General features: G+C 40.7%; 1 protein-coding gene across 15 annotated transcripts in view; it reads right to left on the bottom strand.

The window, feature by feature from the left end:
* Positions 1-7,502: 7,502 nt before the first annotated feature.
* Positions 7,503-16,133, bottom strand: part of LOC103721309 (phosphoglycerate kinase-like) — a 39,329-nt gene continuing 30,698 nt past the window's right edge. For 4 of the 15 annotated variants that reach the window (XM_039123639.1, XM_039123638.1, XM_039123643.1 and 1 more), the window contains 5 exons: positions 15,993-16,069; positions 15,866-15,915; positions 10,812-10,896; positions 8,701-8,799; positions 7,503-7,980 (listed from right to left, as the gene is read on the bottom strand). In XM_039123639.1, coding sequence (XP_038979567.1) covers positions 7,759-7,980; positions 8,701-8,799; positions 10,812-10,896; positions 15,866-15,915; positions 15,993-16,069 — 533 coding nt within the window. In that variant the 3' untranslated portion in view covers positions 7,503-7,758. The remainder of the gene's footprint in view (positions 7,981-8,700; positions 8,800-10,811; positions 10,897-15,865; positions 15,916-15,992; positions 16,070-16,133) is intronic. The other 11 variants (XM_039123640.1, XR_005510712.1, XM_039123641.1 and 8 more) reach the window with 11 other exon arrangements.

Genomic DNA, 16,133 nt, shown 5'->3' with positions numbered 1-16,133 from the left:
TTGAGTAATGTTCATATCATCACTAAAAAAGAGTCTTATCAATCTTCATCAAGTCCCTCACAACTAATCACCTTCAATCTTAAATTTATACAGTATTCTAACAACCAAAATATATGTCCTAACAAGCTTATAGCAGAAAACCATCACCACATTGCCTTTAAGCTAAAATGGAGCAGTAATATGTGCTTTAAAATAGACATAATAAACTGAAATATGGTTTATAGCGACCATGTTGTTTGGTTGCTTTAATTTGATCACCTTTATGACAAACTACAGCATTTACAGAAACGAATTCATGAACCACCAATCAGGCATGGTGTCTCGCATTTAGGAGCTTACACAATAGAAGCATAAAATGGAGAACAGTTCCACTCATCAAAAATTGTTCTTCAGCATTACAACAATGGCCTTGCACAAGTAGCTCAAGGAATCAAATTTAAAAATCTGAGGAACTATGGCTTGGCTCTACCAAAGGGGTTTAACTAAGCACAAAACTCCGACTGATAAAATGTAAGAACTAGAGAGAATTTTTTTATAACAGTGTTTCACGGTAAACTTACATCTTAGAGACTCCATGTCAAAATTGATCAGGCATTCATTGGCAAATGAAAGAACAAGACCTGCAAAAAAAATTTATACAAAGTTACCTGTTTGCAGTAATTTTTGACAAGATAATATCATCACGTACACTCCCAGACAAAGAAACATTAAGTCAATCATTTTGTCGCCTCTTCAGTTTTTTTTTTTCATGAATAAATCAAAATCATTACAAAAAAAGAACTAAGTTGGCAAAACCTGGACACTAGTTTTGTACATTACTCAACATGCAACAATTAGATATATGATGATATTAACCAGTCATGTTAGACACAAAGAGTGGGTCTCGTCCTTGGAGTTTGACCATCCTAAATGGATAACCATCTTAAGAATTGAAGAGCAATTTGTGCAAGACATGCGATAGACATTATTTCTCACACCATACAATGCAATCATTGCAATTTTCAAATAGAAGAAACATATGCAATTCGGACATGTTTGGTCAGTTTCCAGTCATAATAAACTAACAGAGCGCTGAACTTGATCCTTTATCTCTCAATACTAATCATCAAGGGCTTAAGTAGCAGTACATAAAACATTATGCCATCCAATACATACTGCACCACTAGGTCGTTGAAACAATACAAAGGAGGAATGTCGTATAACATCCCACATGGCATGTACAGCAGTGTTTGGAATGCATCATATACAGCAAATCAGGGTGACATGCTAAAATATGGGTCCAGAATTCATTGACACCAGTATGAGACTGTATACAGGTAGCAAGAATGACCCCTCACGGATTTGGACAGGAAGGTTAATATCTCACTCTCTCTTCCTATACTTTGAAGCACATTGACATTCTACTCAGAATTTAGATTTACCGATGGTCAGGAAAGACAACTAAATAAAGATCACTCCGTAATTCATACAGGAGAGATTGGGTTCTCTGGTTTCATCAACATGAACATCTGAAACCATTTTTTTTTGCAACAAATTGCTGAGTTATCTCAAAAAAATATAAATGCTTGAAGATGTGATCCTATGTTCAAACAATGCAAGGTACTCTTAGATAAAGATTGACAATCTTCAGTATCCTCCCCTCAAAATTTCGCAAATTTGATAACAAGGAAGACTCCATCCTTTTAAATTAATTTCTTGATACTTTGTCATAATGAAATAATGTGCACATCCTTTTACGAGGATGCTGGTTTCGAATCTATAAATAATAATAACTACATGAAACTTTCATAGGATGTTAGCATAAATAAGCAACACTATTTATAAAAATCTATTTCAACTAATTAGCAATTAAGTTCATAGTCCTTGCATTCTGTGGACAAACCCACTTGGTGCTTTACACATGCAGATAGCTTTCCTTCATTTTTTTTCTTATTAACAGTTTTGGACTTGTTCACGCAGGTCATTTTGTTGAATGAACCTTAAACTTCAGTAAAGATAGATTGCTCCTAATTAGTAGTTGAATTCTCATCTGTAGAAGCATGGACAAGCATAGGATTATACTTTCTAGATGAATGACTAAAAAGAGCACTTCAAAAGCGATGACAAGCACATTGAATCACTGAATCCTTTTCCTATGCAAGTATAACAACATTCTGGAAAAATAGTGAAGTGAAAGCTAATATACCATGTTTTTAAATTACACCAAAGGACGGTACAGCCAGTACCGAATGGCTCTGGCCAAAAACCGGCACCGGGATGCCTCCGAGTCGCATAAACACTCGTTAAATCAAGGCATCCCAGTCAGGTCGGGCTGTTACCAACTGGTACCGGCTGGTACAAACCCCCATTCATCCAATATGATTGGCCAAAACAGGTTGGAACAGCCTGAAATCAAGACCTATTCGACTGGCACTGTGGTCATCCCGACAAATCCACCCCTTTTTTTCTGAAAAGTTGTATGGTTGGGGGACAAGAGGAGCAAAAATGTGTCCTAGGGTGCCTTTAAGCATCTCGTGAGAGCCTAAGCCTTTCCTTTTGCCCAAGCTGTGAGAAAGAGAGAAAGAAGAGAAGCAAGAGGAAAGTGGAGGGGGGTCTTGGCGGAACAAGATGAGGCTCTTCCACCCTCCAACCCCCTTTTGGGACCAAAAATTGGCAAAATTGGAAAGATTAGGACAATCCATGCTTGATTTTTTCTGATTTACTTGAATTTCACAAATGACAAATGTTGTAGGGTGGACAGAACCCTACAACATGGCAATTTTTATTTTTTTTCTGCTTATCTTTTTATAAATTATTAACATTTTCAGATTTGAATATTAATAAAAATAAAAAAATTGGAGTTTGAGTTTGAAAATTTCTACCACACTTGCATCCATACATACTGTGTGCACACTGCTAGTTTATTGATTATTGAGTGTCACTACCAATATCAAGGCTCTGATTTAGATATGTAAGGGCTGTAGACCTCTAACATTTCTAAAGCTGATTTAACGAGATCTCCCATTTCTTAAATTTTTTATTGTTTAACATTATAGCAGGACCTAAGAAATAAACCTCTGTTTTTTCTCTCCGGTCCCTCAGCTATCACTGATCTCAATTCCCAAGTGATGTTCTCCTGCCCAACCCATATACTATAAAATTACTTTTACCAGTTTAGTAGTTGTGACAAACAAATTTATCACAATATTCACATGCTTAGGGATTGGTTCAATCTTGAGCGCAAATAGGCATAAACAAGTGTATTAGTCCTTTTGGAATATTAAGTCCTAGTTGGTATTGCTATTGTTTTGTATTTTCATTTTCAAAAACCCACGAAGAAAAGTTAACGGACAATCCGGTCTTTATTCGGAGTTGTATTGGCCTGGGCGCACCTATACCTTGATTCCCCGTCCCGTACCTCTACTTTCGTCTCAGCTGATGGCTTTTCTTCCTTCTCTTAATACTTATGGAAGTGGAAAACTTCACCGAAAACGCAAGCAGGGATGGCTGCGAAGCTTGACTTTACTTACGACTTCGGACATGACTTCCAAATTCATTTTAGCCAATCAATAAATAAACAGCACACAGTTAGCCATGTCTGTCGGCCATGACAATCTCCGAGGTCGACATTGTGTGCTTCACAAGTCAAAAATTTGATTAGCTGTGTCAAATCGACCAAACTGTTGGTGAATGGATGGTGTAGAAGTCTTTCGTGAACCAGGTGAGCCGTCAATCTCCGCTCTCCTTGACCTGCAAGCCGGAAAGGAAAGAATGGCTTTCGTCGAGAAGTTTTGAATGAATCAGTCTGAGTTCCGTTAACTAGTACTGAGAAGGTTGGGGTCCGTACACATGTCATTACCAGACGAATCCAGTGGGAATAAAATCCCTTTTTATATAGTATAGTCTCAAGGAAGTCCAAATTCAGACTGTCGTATGCCTTTTCGATGTCCAACTTGATACACATACAACCCTTCTTTCGGGTCGTTTTACTCTCTTTCAAACAGATGTCTCGTATTTCTCGAAAAAGTGATTCGATTGATGGGATTTGGTAGGTCCTTTTTTCAGTGCAACACAGGAAAGCGCCCTCTTTTTGTCATCCCTGCAGCTTCTGGCCCTTATTCTTTCTGCTGACTTTTTTTGGTCGGCCGTACCGGGGCTCCACTTGACAGGCCCAAACAAACTTTCACATTCCATTCCGAACCTCCATACTTTCTATACAAAAATAGGTCGCTAGGTTTATTAACCGACTTACTGGCTGGCCTACCAAGCAGCAAGACACCTTTAGTGACTCGGCTCCCGACCGGTCCGCACAATCGGGCAGTGTCCCTTGCTCGGTGCCCGCTGGCCATATCTGGGAGTCAGAGATTGGATTCTTTATTTTCATACCAATGGTTTGGATTAGATGGCCCCATATCTCTTTTTTAAGAATCCCTACCTGCTTTTGGAAGTGGGGGCGAAGAGCTCTTTGCATGATCTGGTCGTACGTTTCGTCAACGCTCTTCTATTTTTTTTGTCCCTTCTCAGCTGCAGTGCGTTATCTGGAATGTCCGTGGAATGAATAAAAGAAGTAGACAGAGGGTAATAAGATCTCTTATCAGATCTCAGGACAAAAAAACCCAGGGATCGATGAGGATACGGGAAATTCTTGTCTCATTCACTTGCCCCCTGAGATACAAAGGCCTGCCTGCTATGACTTTTGACAGTTGGAGATCTCTTCCCGAGGGTGCCCTTTTTCTCGATCGATCCTCTTTTTCTGTCAATCACCGGTTCGAAATCTGCTTGAAGCGAAAAAGAAGCAGTTGGGAATCCTCTCTTCTTTCCTGACTGCCCGCCAAAAATTTTATGCCACCTGGACCGCCAGAAAAAAAAAAAAGAGAATTTTTTTCCTTATTTGATCGTATCAGAAAGGAACTTTGGGATTGCTAAATCACAGACAGATATTCCAGATTGTGCAGAATTCTTGGGCACCAAAGTAGGAGTCACTTTCACCGGACAGAGTTCAGCTTGGCACACGCACGCGCCCGCCAGAATGCCTCCTCTTTGGTCCGATGTGGGGGCCCTTTCTTATTGAATGAAGTAGGCGGTAACGGTAATAAGCGACCCCGCCATAACATAAGAAGAACGAGCCTGTGACTGTCAGCCCCTTCCTCACTGGTCCCCATGGAGAAGCCTCTCGGAAAGATGGAGATTGAGAGGCAATGATACAAGCTAATCCGTGAACAGCCAACCATCGTACTGTAAAAATTGCTACCCAGGAGTAAGGTAAGGACTTGCAGGACTCTTTCGCTGAAAGCTCCCCGGAGGATAGATTACTACGAGTCATACTTGGCATTCAGGTCTCCACTGCAAAAGAAACTTCTCTAAAACAACCAACTATATGCTTAACACAAGCTTTCTGGTCCTCCCTCTAGCACACGGGGATCGGCCCTACGCACCGGGGACGAAGCGTAGAGGTCACTTTAGCTTGTTGTACCGGAGTGGTTCATCGTCAGCCTTCTTGATCCAACTGCATTACTCTTTGAGACGTACACCCACAGGAGCAAGACCCTTCCCTTTGTTCAGAACAGAAGCCATTTTGCCTGTTGAGAGATTCTTTCAAGAATGCATGGCTTCTTCCTTTCCCGAAGGAAAGTCCGTTGGTTCCCTCGGTGGGATTAGTTCCAACAACCCCTACGGAAGGAATGACTATAGGCACGGAACTGGCTTTTTACCCTTTCTTTGCCCCTTGGTTCGCTAGCTGGTGACCGGTGTAGCGCCCCATTTAGTCTCGTGCACTGACTACCGCTCATGCCCCCTAGCTAGCAAGCAACTGAGTGGCTTTCGCTCGTGAGAAAGCACTCTTAGGAGTAAATGGGCAGCGCTCGCTTGGCACACTGAAGCGAAGCGAGGCGATCAGCTCAATTGAAAGAGACAGGTAGGGGGTTCATGGAACGAGTGAACCGAGGCCATGCAGGCCCCCGTCAATTCCTTTGAGTTTCGGTCTTGCGACCGTACTCCCCGACGTCTGTTTCTGCTTCTCTTTTTGATTTAGTGCACTCTTATGTCTGGGGTGGCCAAGGGAGAGGACAGGGCAGAGAAGAAAACGTCCTTCGCGCAAGTTTGTGTAGACCTTCCCCTCGCTTCCAGCTCAATAAGAGAGTTATGCCCTTGGCGCAAGACAGTGATCAGTCCAAGTTTGAAAGGTATCCAATTCATACTCAAAAGGCCACATCATCAAATTGAAGGAAACTCCTCGTGATTCCCGGAATTTCAGCTTTAAGGAAAGGGAGGAAAGGAAACCGCGTTCATGATATCTACATTCAACTGTGCCCCGGAGACACGGTCGACAGAAGGTATTCTGGCAATATCAGGCGTACTACTAATCGAATTCGCTGCTGAAAGATCCCGCCCAGTGTCCCCCGACGTAAGGAAAGGACTCAAAGCGAAAGCTAGAGGGAGAGGGGAAAGATATATAAAAAAAGTATTTGTTTGCCAATTTTAAAAGAGGATGATGAACCCGGGTTATCGTCGAACTGGAAACATCATTTTTTAGGCGGATCTTCACCTCTCCTGCTCGACTCACTCATTGTCCCCTTAATCGTATTCAGCATTTCAACGTCAAATTCAGAAAATAGATATTTTCTTTCGAGATGCCTCTGGGAGTCAGCGGCTTCATTCAGCAGCGGATAGAAAGGCGGGCTAGCTGGCAGCATCGAATCATGGGCTCTCAGCCCCTAAACCTGTACTTGAGTATAGTTGTATCCCCAGATCCGAAAAAACCTGTCCTAAGAAAAAATATAACTCTAACTGTATACTTAACTTAATAGGGTGAGGTAAGATTTTAGATTCAAAAGTGAGACTAAAGTTGGGGTAATTCCGCTGCCCTTTTGGGGGGGAGTACTGCTTTCGATGTTGCAAGAAGAAAAAGTCGACGTACAGCGACGACGTGGCTATGGGATAGAAATAGCTCTGACATGCCATAATTCCCTTAATAGGTCGGAATGGTGGGGAAGGGGGCCCTCCCTACTTCAATGGAAAAAGGGGAATCGCCGTTTCACAGCCGCCCCTCTACAAAATTTTGACCTATCTTTTCGCCTAACAGGCCATTCTAGGAGAATGGAAAATAGCTCAAGTGGGCTGGGGACCAGCCCCGCTGGATCGGCTTGGATCAAAAGCCCTTCTATTACACTCACTTTTTCTCCATTCATGCTAGGAGAGCCCAGAATACTATCCGCTGTCTTAGAGACGAGAGATACCACACAAAACACGTCTAACGAAAAGATACATTTTTTTCTAAACCATCTTTAAGATTTTTGAGCTTTCAATACCAACGATATATTGCTTTAGTGAGAAATAGAAGTAAGAAAGAACAGAAGTTTTGCACAAATGTTATCTTCAACACCCATCTCCTCTTCATATTTTACTAATTCATAGAGAAACAAAAATATAAATACAGCAAGAAATATACCTAACAGGCCCTAAAACTGTATTTCATACATCTTATGAGCAACTTTATTCAGCTCATGTAAATACACCATGTTCTCTAGATAGGCCTCTTTAGCTTTATTTATAGTTTCCAACGGCTTTTCAAATATGTATTTAATGCTATACATGGATGCATCACAAGCTAGAAAAATTAAGAACTCAACTTGAGATAAAAGAGTAACAAAAGACCCTGCCCGCCTATTTACATCACAAGGCCAAAATACAAGAGAAGTTACAAATACCGAGCTACACAAATTAGCTCAATCTACAATTAGCACTTACAGATGACCAAATATAAATTGGTTGTTCTCATGGTCATCGAACTTTTCTAAGCATAATTCTAAACATGGGAGCACCTCGATCTATGACATGCTGTTCCCAATCTGATCGAATGCCAAATGGATTTTCCTCTAGCCATCCCATGTTCTCGTCCCCATCCACAAGAAGTCTACCCTTCGCGTACATGATAAATTGTTCTTTCATTCTTGTGGCGACAGCCTCAATGTCGGACTGTAAGAAGACCTGCAATGTCATAAACTGCAACTTGCTCAGGTGCAATAAAAGTGACATTTAATTAGGAATTGAAGTGCTTCACTTTGCTTAAAAGTGATAGCCAAAATGCATCTAACTCGAGCACATATGCAAAAGTTCGAGCAACCAAGATCAAATCCAGAAAATATTTTAAAGAAACCATAGACTCAAGTGCTGATTTGCACATACTTTGTAGACCACCCAAAATAAACAGACTGTCCAAACAAAATCTTCTAACCAGACAAATTTACTGACAATAGGTCAGTGCATATATAATTCACTAATTCGTGGATATGGATCTTTTCTTTGTGGGCGCAGTTATTTGAAAAGGCAGAGTTGATTGCAAAAAAAAACAAGGAGATTAGTAGAAGTGCAATGTTATCGGGGAGCAATTAATTAGAGAATCATCCATCTTAAAGTTGGAGGGACAAAACAATCTTCTGGATGTGCACATAGAAATTTCTATGGGGGCATTGATGTTGGCATTGACCTTCTGAAGCCACTCAGGATACTCATATATGGCATCACAGCCAAGAAAGGGTGTCACCTAGGCATCACACCATGCATTTGTCAATTGAATGCCTTTTGGGGCAAGCTGGACGTGGAATTGCCAACCAGAGTTTATCATGCACGTCCAAAATATAGACTTCTCCAAGTAGAAAAAAATACAGGAGAAAATATTCTTTTTCAGTACAGAAAAGCATGAAAAATCTTATACAAAGATACCTTTCCATTGGTTATGAGCAGATCAATGATTGCTTCAATGAGCGTTCTTTGCACCATTCGCCATCTATGTTCTTCTCTGTTGAAATCAGGATTTGGGCACTAAATAGAGAGAATTAGCTTAGAACGATGACCTTTTGTCATCAAATTTTAAAGATTTTAACATCATAAAATAAATTTGAGATATCAATATACTTCTATGCAAGAAAAAAGCACAATTCACTATATGTGAGCACAAGAACAATTTCGTGAAGATTATGTTGTGGCATAATGTCAGGTACACATTGAGCCCTCATTGAATTCGGAGAGTTCATAGTGCTAATAGGCCCTTGCACAAGGTAAAGAGCTTCTTTCATTGCCATCTAAAGGTAATGAAGTAAAACTAGGGGAAATAAGAATTTTGAACAGGAAGAAACAAGATTCTGAAGAAATTTGAAAAATTACTTGACTCTAGGCACACAGAACAGAGTGATCGAATCTATACTAATTTAAATGACATGGTGGAGGCCAACCAGAAGGTATACATGAGTGAATTTCCCTTCATCATCTTCCTTTCCTAGTAGGCCTATATCAATATGATTTAAGAAGCCATTTTATAGACCTATCGTCTGTCAAACTATAACTAGATATTAAATCTAGAATCCTCACCAATTCTGGTGTGCTTGAGACGAGTATCACATGGTGGTCGGTAATCTCTCTTTACTTTTTGTATTCCACATTAGCATGAAATACAGAAATATAACTATTACTTGGTTTAGAGAAATTTGATACTTTGGAAGTCATTCACTTTCTGTAATATCTGATCGCTCGCATTCTCACCAAAGGAGTAACAAAGTTCAACCATCAGTGAGTACTGCCGTGCTTTTATTTCTGCTGACATTAAGCAGGGGGTCCTTCTCCCTAACCCTAATCGGGTCTTTCTCTTCTCTCTCACAGCTCTCTTTCTGTCTCGCGTGCAGCTCGTCGTCAGTCCGTCTCTCGCTCTCGAGCGGAGCATGAAATGTAATATTGCTTCAGGGTATATTCATAAATTCCATACAAGCAAAGAAAATGGCAAGAAATTTTTATGATACAAAATAACTTATGGGCTGCGCACCCTAAGAAAGAATCGGAGCTACATCCATTACTTCGGTTTCTATTTTAAATCTTAGGTTCATGATATGTTGTACTGGCCCAAACCAGATGGTACAGGATGTACCATACCGTACTGGTTCAGTACCAGTATGGGTGGCGTACCGATACTCGGTACGCTAAAAAATTATGTATCGTACCGTACCGACCAAGATCCACAATCTCGGTACCAGATATCATATTGATACCTTATCGGTACGGTACAGTACACTTCTGTGCTGAAATAGCTCTCTTATCCATTTTTTCGACTTTCATCTCAGTACGCCTCGGTACGGAGTGGGGTGGTACGGAGTGGGGTGCGGAGCTTGTACCGACTTGAAAGTATGTTTCGTACCGATTTTCTTTCGGTATGATACGATACGCTCCATACCGAACGGTACGGCAAACGTTGGTACTGACACTGAGTTAGTGTGGCACCGATACGGGGTCCGGTATCGAGACGACGAACCTTGTTTAGGTTAGTTGGTTTCTGATTATTGTGAATATGAATTCAACTACAGATTTAAGGATCAATGGATTGAAATGGAGAATGATAGATACTCACTATTATAATCAATTAATTCTCTATAATTGTATGGGGATAAAAATCCATACCTGACTGTTAGATTATATAAAAAGTGATTGTATGTTGTAATCAAGAAAATAAAAAGATTACCATATATAATGTTCGTTTAAGTCTTAATAAGTACCCTCTAATTCCTTTTGTCTTTAGGATGAATCTTCCCATTAAACTGATTGATCCTTTTTCCTTTTCTTTTCTGAATTTGTGGTACTCCCATTGGGGTAAAAAGTCTGTACCAAGAATCTTTAATTTAGTAAGTCGGAGCACATTATGGTCTTACTAGATGAGGGAATTAATATGTAAAACAACAATGAGGTGTAATACTGGAGGATAACATGTAAGATATACAAAAGAATGGCCACAGAAAATAACCAGGCAATACAGAACCAGAAGAAAGACGACAGCAAATGAAACCTTATACCTGTACTGTAACAAGTACCGGATCTCCAGGATAGCTTGAAACTATAGGGCGAAATGTAGAAGTTGCATTTGTTGATATAAAATATCTAACAGGAATAGGAAAAAAAATCAATTAAGTGTTGTTGCAGATGTTGAAGCAAATCAGGCTGCCATAATGGCAAAATAAGCTCAAACACAAGTGTTCTATGTTCTCAAGGAAGCATAAATGTTTAAATAACTAGTCAAGAGACCTACTACATCTGGAGAATCACTAGAACCAGTACTCTAGGGAAATAAAACAAAGAATGTTTTTTTCCTACCTTCGTATCAGTTATAATTGTTCAAGAAATGCCAAGGAAGAAAAGGTCAAGTACACACTTTCATAAGGAATTTTCAGTACAGAGTGATGCAGCCAACATTTGAGGTGAACAGAAAACAGAGAAAATTATTATTAATAGCAAATGACATATATCAGTTGGATTGGTCAAAAAAAGTTTAAAGGTTAAAGAATCTACTAGATCAGCAGCAGTAAAATCTGAGTTACTAATTTCTATATCAAGGCCGCGGAACCACCCCGAACCGGGCAGCGTCCCGAGCCATACCGACCGCGGATCGGGACGGTTCCGACGGCGAAAACGAGACCGGCGCCGGAGGGGAAGAAGACGAAGAAAAAAGAGGAAAAGAGAGAGTGGGGGAGGGAGAGAAGGGGAGAGAAAAAAAGAGAGAGGAAGGTCGAGGCCGGCGGACGAAAGCCGGGGAGCCGTCGGGATGCCACAGAAGAAGGGTTCCCTCCGAAAAAGAGGAAAAGAGAGAGAGTGGGGGAGGGAGAGAAAGGGAGAGAAAGAAGAGAGAGGAAGGTCGAAGCCGGTGGGCGAAGGCCGGGGAGCTGTCGGGAAGCCACAGAAGAAGAGCTGCCTCCGGTCCCCTGTTTCGAACAAAACAGGGGACCCGAGGGAGCCCTTCTTCCGCGGCTTTCCGGCGGCTCTTCAGCCCTCGTTTCCTCCGCGCTGCGGCTCTCCGGCCCTCCGCTGACTCTCCGTCGGCCTCCTTCGACCTCCCCCTTCTCTCTCTCTCTTTTTCTTTCTCATTCTCTCTCTCCCCCGCCTCTTCTACTGTGTAGGTACAGGCTCGGCACGGCACGGCGCATGCCCGTACCAACTTGTCCTGCTGGGCAACCGGTGCGGTGCCTGGTACCGGTTCCTCCGACCCTGTTCTAGATCATTCAAAAGTAACCAAACCAACTACATGACTGTAAGGGAATTGGCCAGCCTTAAAAGAGGTAGAACTTGACTAGGATCTATGATGCATCTTATTTTTCCTTGTGCAACATTCTCAACAATTTGCTTATCCTATCCAATGTACATCTTTGGGCAGATGTCCTAAAAAGAATATGATTTGCTTTCTCCATTTGTTTCTCAAGCTACCACATGTGACTCTAGAATATGACTCTAGAATGGCATTACATCAAAAACCACATGTGAAAGCAAGATATCAATGTTCCATTGGCTCTAGATTTGAAGAGTCCAAACATTGGATTGTCATCTTCTTGCTCATGTCTTTAGAAGATCTGGCAGCTGCATCTACGACCTAAACAGTACCACTGTCAGGCAAGTTCATTAGAAAATGGGCTCTTGGTCCTGACTGAGAGGACTTTTGGGATACACCTTGGATTTGTATATTGTTGATGAAAATACCTGAAGCCATAATTCCTTATTGCTGAATATTGTCTGGTTTTTTGAGGTTTGTCTCACAGCTGAAATGTACTTAACTACTTCTATTTCATGCCCCATGGGAAACTATGAAGTATGAACAACCACCTAAATGTGCAAAACTGCAAATAAAACAATCCTAACATGATAAGGTGGGCTTGATATGGGTTCCACTAGGTCCTTGCACCATCAGAGTATCTACTCCTTCCCTCTAATAGCACACTCCATCCTCCTAAGCCTTTTTCTTAGCTGACTGATTAGTTTTTGCTCAATATTTCCTCCTTTTCTCCAAATTCTTCCTTCACCATTTCTAGCTCTACTTGATTCTAGAAGCTTCCCTCATTCTGCATGATCTTTTACACATCCCTTCCTATTTTTGTTGTTCAGTGGACCTCTAATTTGGATCTAACTCCTTCCTTTTTTCCCTTTATGTGTTTCAAGCTTAGCCTATAGACTCTTGATATACTCTCCTTTTCATCTTGCACATTTTAATTTATCCATGCCAAAGATATGCTTACCAAAAATTTCCTTAACATTCAGCCACTTGGACATCACATCAAGACATTATTATATCATCTACAGATATTGCAAGAATGATGTAACTTGCAAACTATAGTTTATGAACACATAGCAATCTACCTGACTTTGAGAAAACTTAGAAAATAAAGCATGTCGATAAACAAATTTAGATAGGACATCAGGGCTAGCAAATATATACTTGCTTTTCCTTTGAGTTATATGAATCCACAGATCTTCAGAATCCATTATCCTGATATTAGATGGTGGCTTCAAGGAAACAGGAGTTGGATGTTTCTTGACCCTTCTAATATAAAGCAAGGGAGGCTCCTCCTTTAGTCATCTCACTCTAAGTAGCCAGAAGCAGGCATCGTTGCAGGTGCAGACTGGGGAAGCAGCAAGGTTTTAGAGGGCTGAAGCACCTCGGGATAATTGTGGGTGCAGCAGATTTTGTAGATAGGCTCTGAAAGAATGATAAAATCTCAACAGTAATATTTTTACACTCGTACTATGGTAGCAGTGATGTTAGTAACAACTTTCGAAAATGTTAGTGAGGCACATATCGCCACCACCAGAGACCTCTAGTACCTAAACTTATCATCTAATCCAATGTTACAAATAGAACAATGAAAAAACCACTTCCCTACTATATCACAACAGGAGGTATGCAGTGCTTAGCAGCACATTCCACTCACCCAAAGATACATGGCTGCCTGCCACTTTCTCCCTCCCTCTCTCTCTTGCATTATGTTCCCATCCCCATTCTGACCACCACCTCCCCCTTGTTTCTTTAAAGACTTATATATTTTTAAAACCATTTTCCTTTTGCTTTAATGAAATCCCAAACTCTAATAGAACCCGATCACTATTGCCACTATGGCCATTGTGAAGCACCTCCCTCTCCTTCATGCACCTTCCCCTCTTGCTGCCTCCTCTCCACCATCATCACCGACATTGCCGAACTCCTCCATTGCTAGCAGATGCAGCAATCGCACCCCTCCCTCCAGCTGCCTCACCACCACCACCGTGGCAAATATCGATCCCCTTTCTCCCTTGGCAAAGGATGTCCTCTCCATGAAGGACGTTCGCATCTCCGACCACCCCATCTCGACATGCAGGCCACCACCCCATTGATCACATATCGATGACATGATAAAGTTTCAAGGATGGAGATCGAGGGGTGCTGGAAAGGAATAATTGTATTTCAAATGATAAAATTTTGTGCATGGCAGTATGTGCCCCACAAATATTCTTAAGAGCTGATGCTCACGTTATCATCATCATGATTCATATAGTAAAAAATATCACCACCAAGATTTTGCCATTCTTGTGCACCCCATCTATAAGGCCTACTATATTGATGCTCTTCCCAAGATATGCATGAGGAGACGGTATGGAGGTGCAAAGTGATCGCTCTAGCACATAAGGAAAAGCCAAGATGTCCATTAATGTGAAGATGACTTCTTTGATGAATTTTTGTGGAAAAATCCCTATTATAATTCTAGTTTTTTTTGCATGTTTAAATAACTAGCTTGTAGAAACTTCTCAATTCATTGTAAGTCAAATTTTCAGCGACTGTTATAGTATGAATCTAACTTTGCAAAAGATATTTTCCAGGTTAAACAAAACTCAGTCATGACATTGGAAATATTTGCCCAGTATAGATATCAAAAAAATAAATTAATCAAATCAGATACATAGAATCTGTACTTGATTATCTATGCTGCCACCACATTAGAAAATTGGCTAGGTGTATTTACAATTCTATCACATCAATCCCTTCTCTTTCTTCTTCCCTTACCCCACTTAACCTGATGGTTAATGAAATCAGCTTGATACCATCGCATCCAGTCATCAGCCCTTCCCTTTTTCTTTTTTTCTTCTCCAACAAAACTCATTCACTCCATGCAAGAGAAATCTTGGCCTGAGGGCAAAGCCCATCTCCTTCCTACTCCTCTCCCTCTCACCCCCCCACAAATATATAAAAAAAACTAACATAGTTTCATGCTGCCATTGTTGGAACCCTAAGAAAAGGTTCCTTCCGTGCTGCATCAGCCATGGTCGATGATGACTGGAGGATGGCTGGCCTCAGCCCCGCCCACCAGCCTTCACCAACCCTCCACCCATGTTGCTACCACACCCTCCACTCATCACAACTTCCTGCTGCCCACCCTGCCTCTCTTTTTACCCTTAGTATCGGCCCCTGCTCCTGATCAGCTTTGGCTACAAACTAGCTGACCTGAACCCACCTTGGATAACCTTGAGTTTTCTTTTGTCAAAAATATTCTAAGCAATGGTTGCAATTCCACACTTCCCGACTGCACTTTGGGATGGTAAGGTCCGCGTTTAAGCCAAATCCAGTTCAGAAATGTGGGGCATGATTTGGGTGAGATAGCCTACTCCTATGGTTTCTCTAGTCACTAGCATCTTCATCATTAGCTTTTGTCATCTTATTCATAAATCTAGAATAGGTAAAGGAAACTGACTCAAAAATTGATGGATAATCTCTGCAGCGGACTCAAAAACTTCTTGTTGTATTGAATATTATGGAGCAATGTAAAAGAATGTGACATCAACACTAGTACAATGTCTCCCGAGTATGAGCTATAGCACTTGTACCTTCTGGAGTACAAGATTGATGAAAAAAGATGCAAATTATTGACTTGGCCTCTATTTTCTTTCTCTAGCACTAAATTGATGTACAAAATATATAAATTACAATATACTTTCTGGAGGAAGAGAGAGCAAGAAATACTCTCCAAGTTTTACCAATAATCCTTCAAAAAGTTAAGTTATAATGACTAAGATGGGTAATTCTATCTAAGTTATTTTGTTCAGGGAAGGCACTTACCCATTCTTGATGTTAGACTGAACCACATTATTTAGGCAATGCCTAACAAGCTGTACAAAATGGGAAAAATTTAAATTTTAGACATCCTTTCTCAAGCAATGTAATAATGATGAAAACATGCATTCACCTTTTTGTTAATCTCAAGCCCAAGAAAATTATAGTTTTGGCATCTTCTAGCCATCTTTAAGAGAAATAAACCATTTCCTACATTATTAAACAAGCAAATTTATTTATAAGGATCATAATAAAGAAATAACAAAGTAAAGCA

The sequence above is a fragment of the Phoenix dactylifera genome, chromosome 2 (assembly GCF_009389715.1).
Source record: "Phoenix dactylifera cultivar Barhee BC4 chromosome 2, palm_55x_up_171113_PBpolish2nd_filt_p, whole genome shotgun sequence".
Classification (NCBI taxonomy): Eukaryota; Viridiplantae; Streptophyta; class Magnoliopsida; order Arecales; family Arecaceae; genus Phoenix; species Phoenix dactylifera.
The sequence above is the reverse complement of the archived record's forward strand: the minus strand, read 5'-3'. Positions and strand labels throughout refer to the sequence as shown.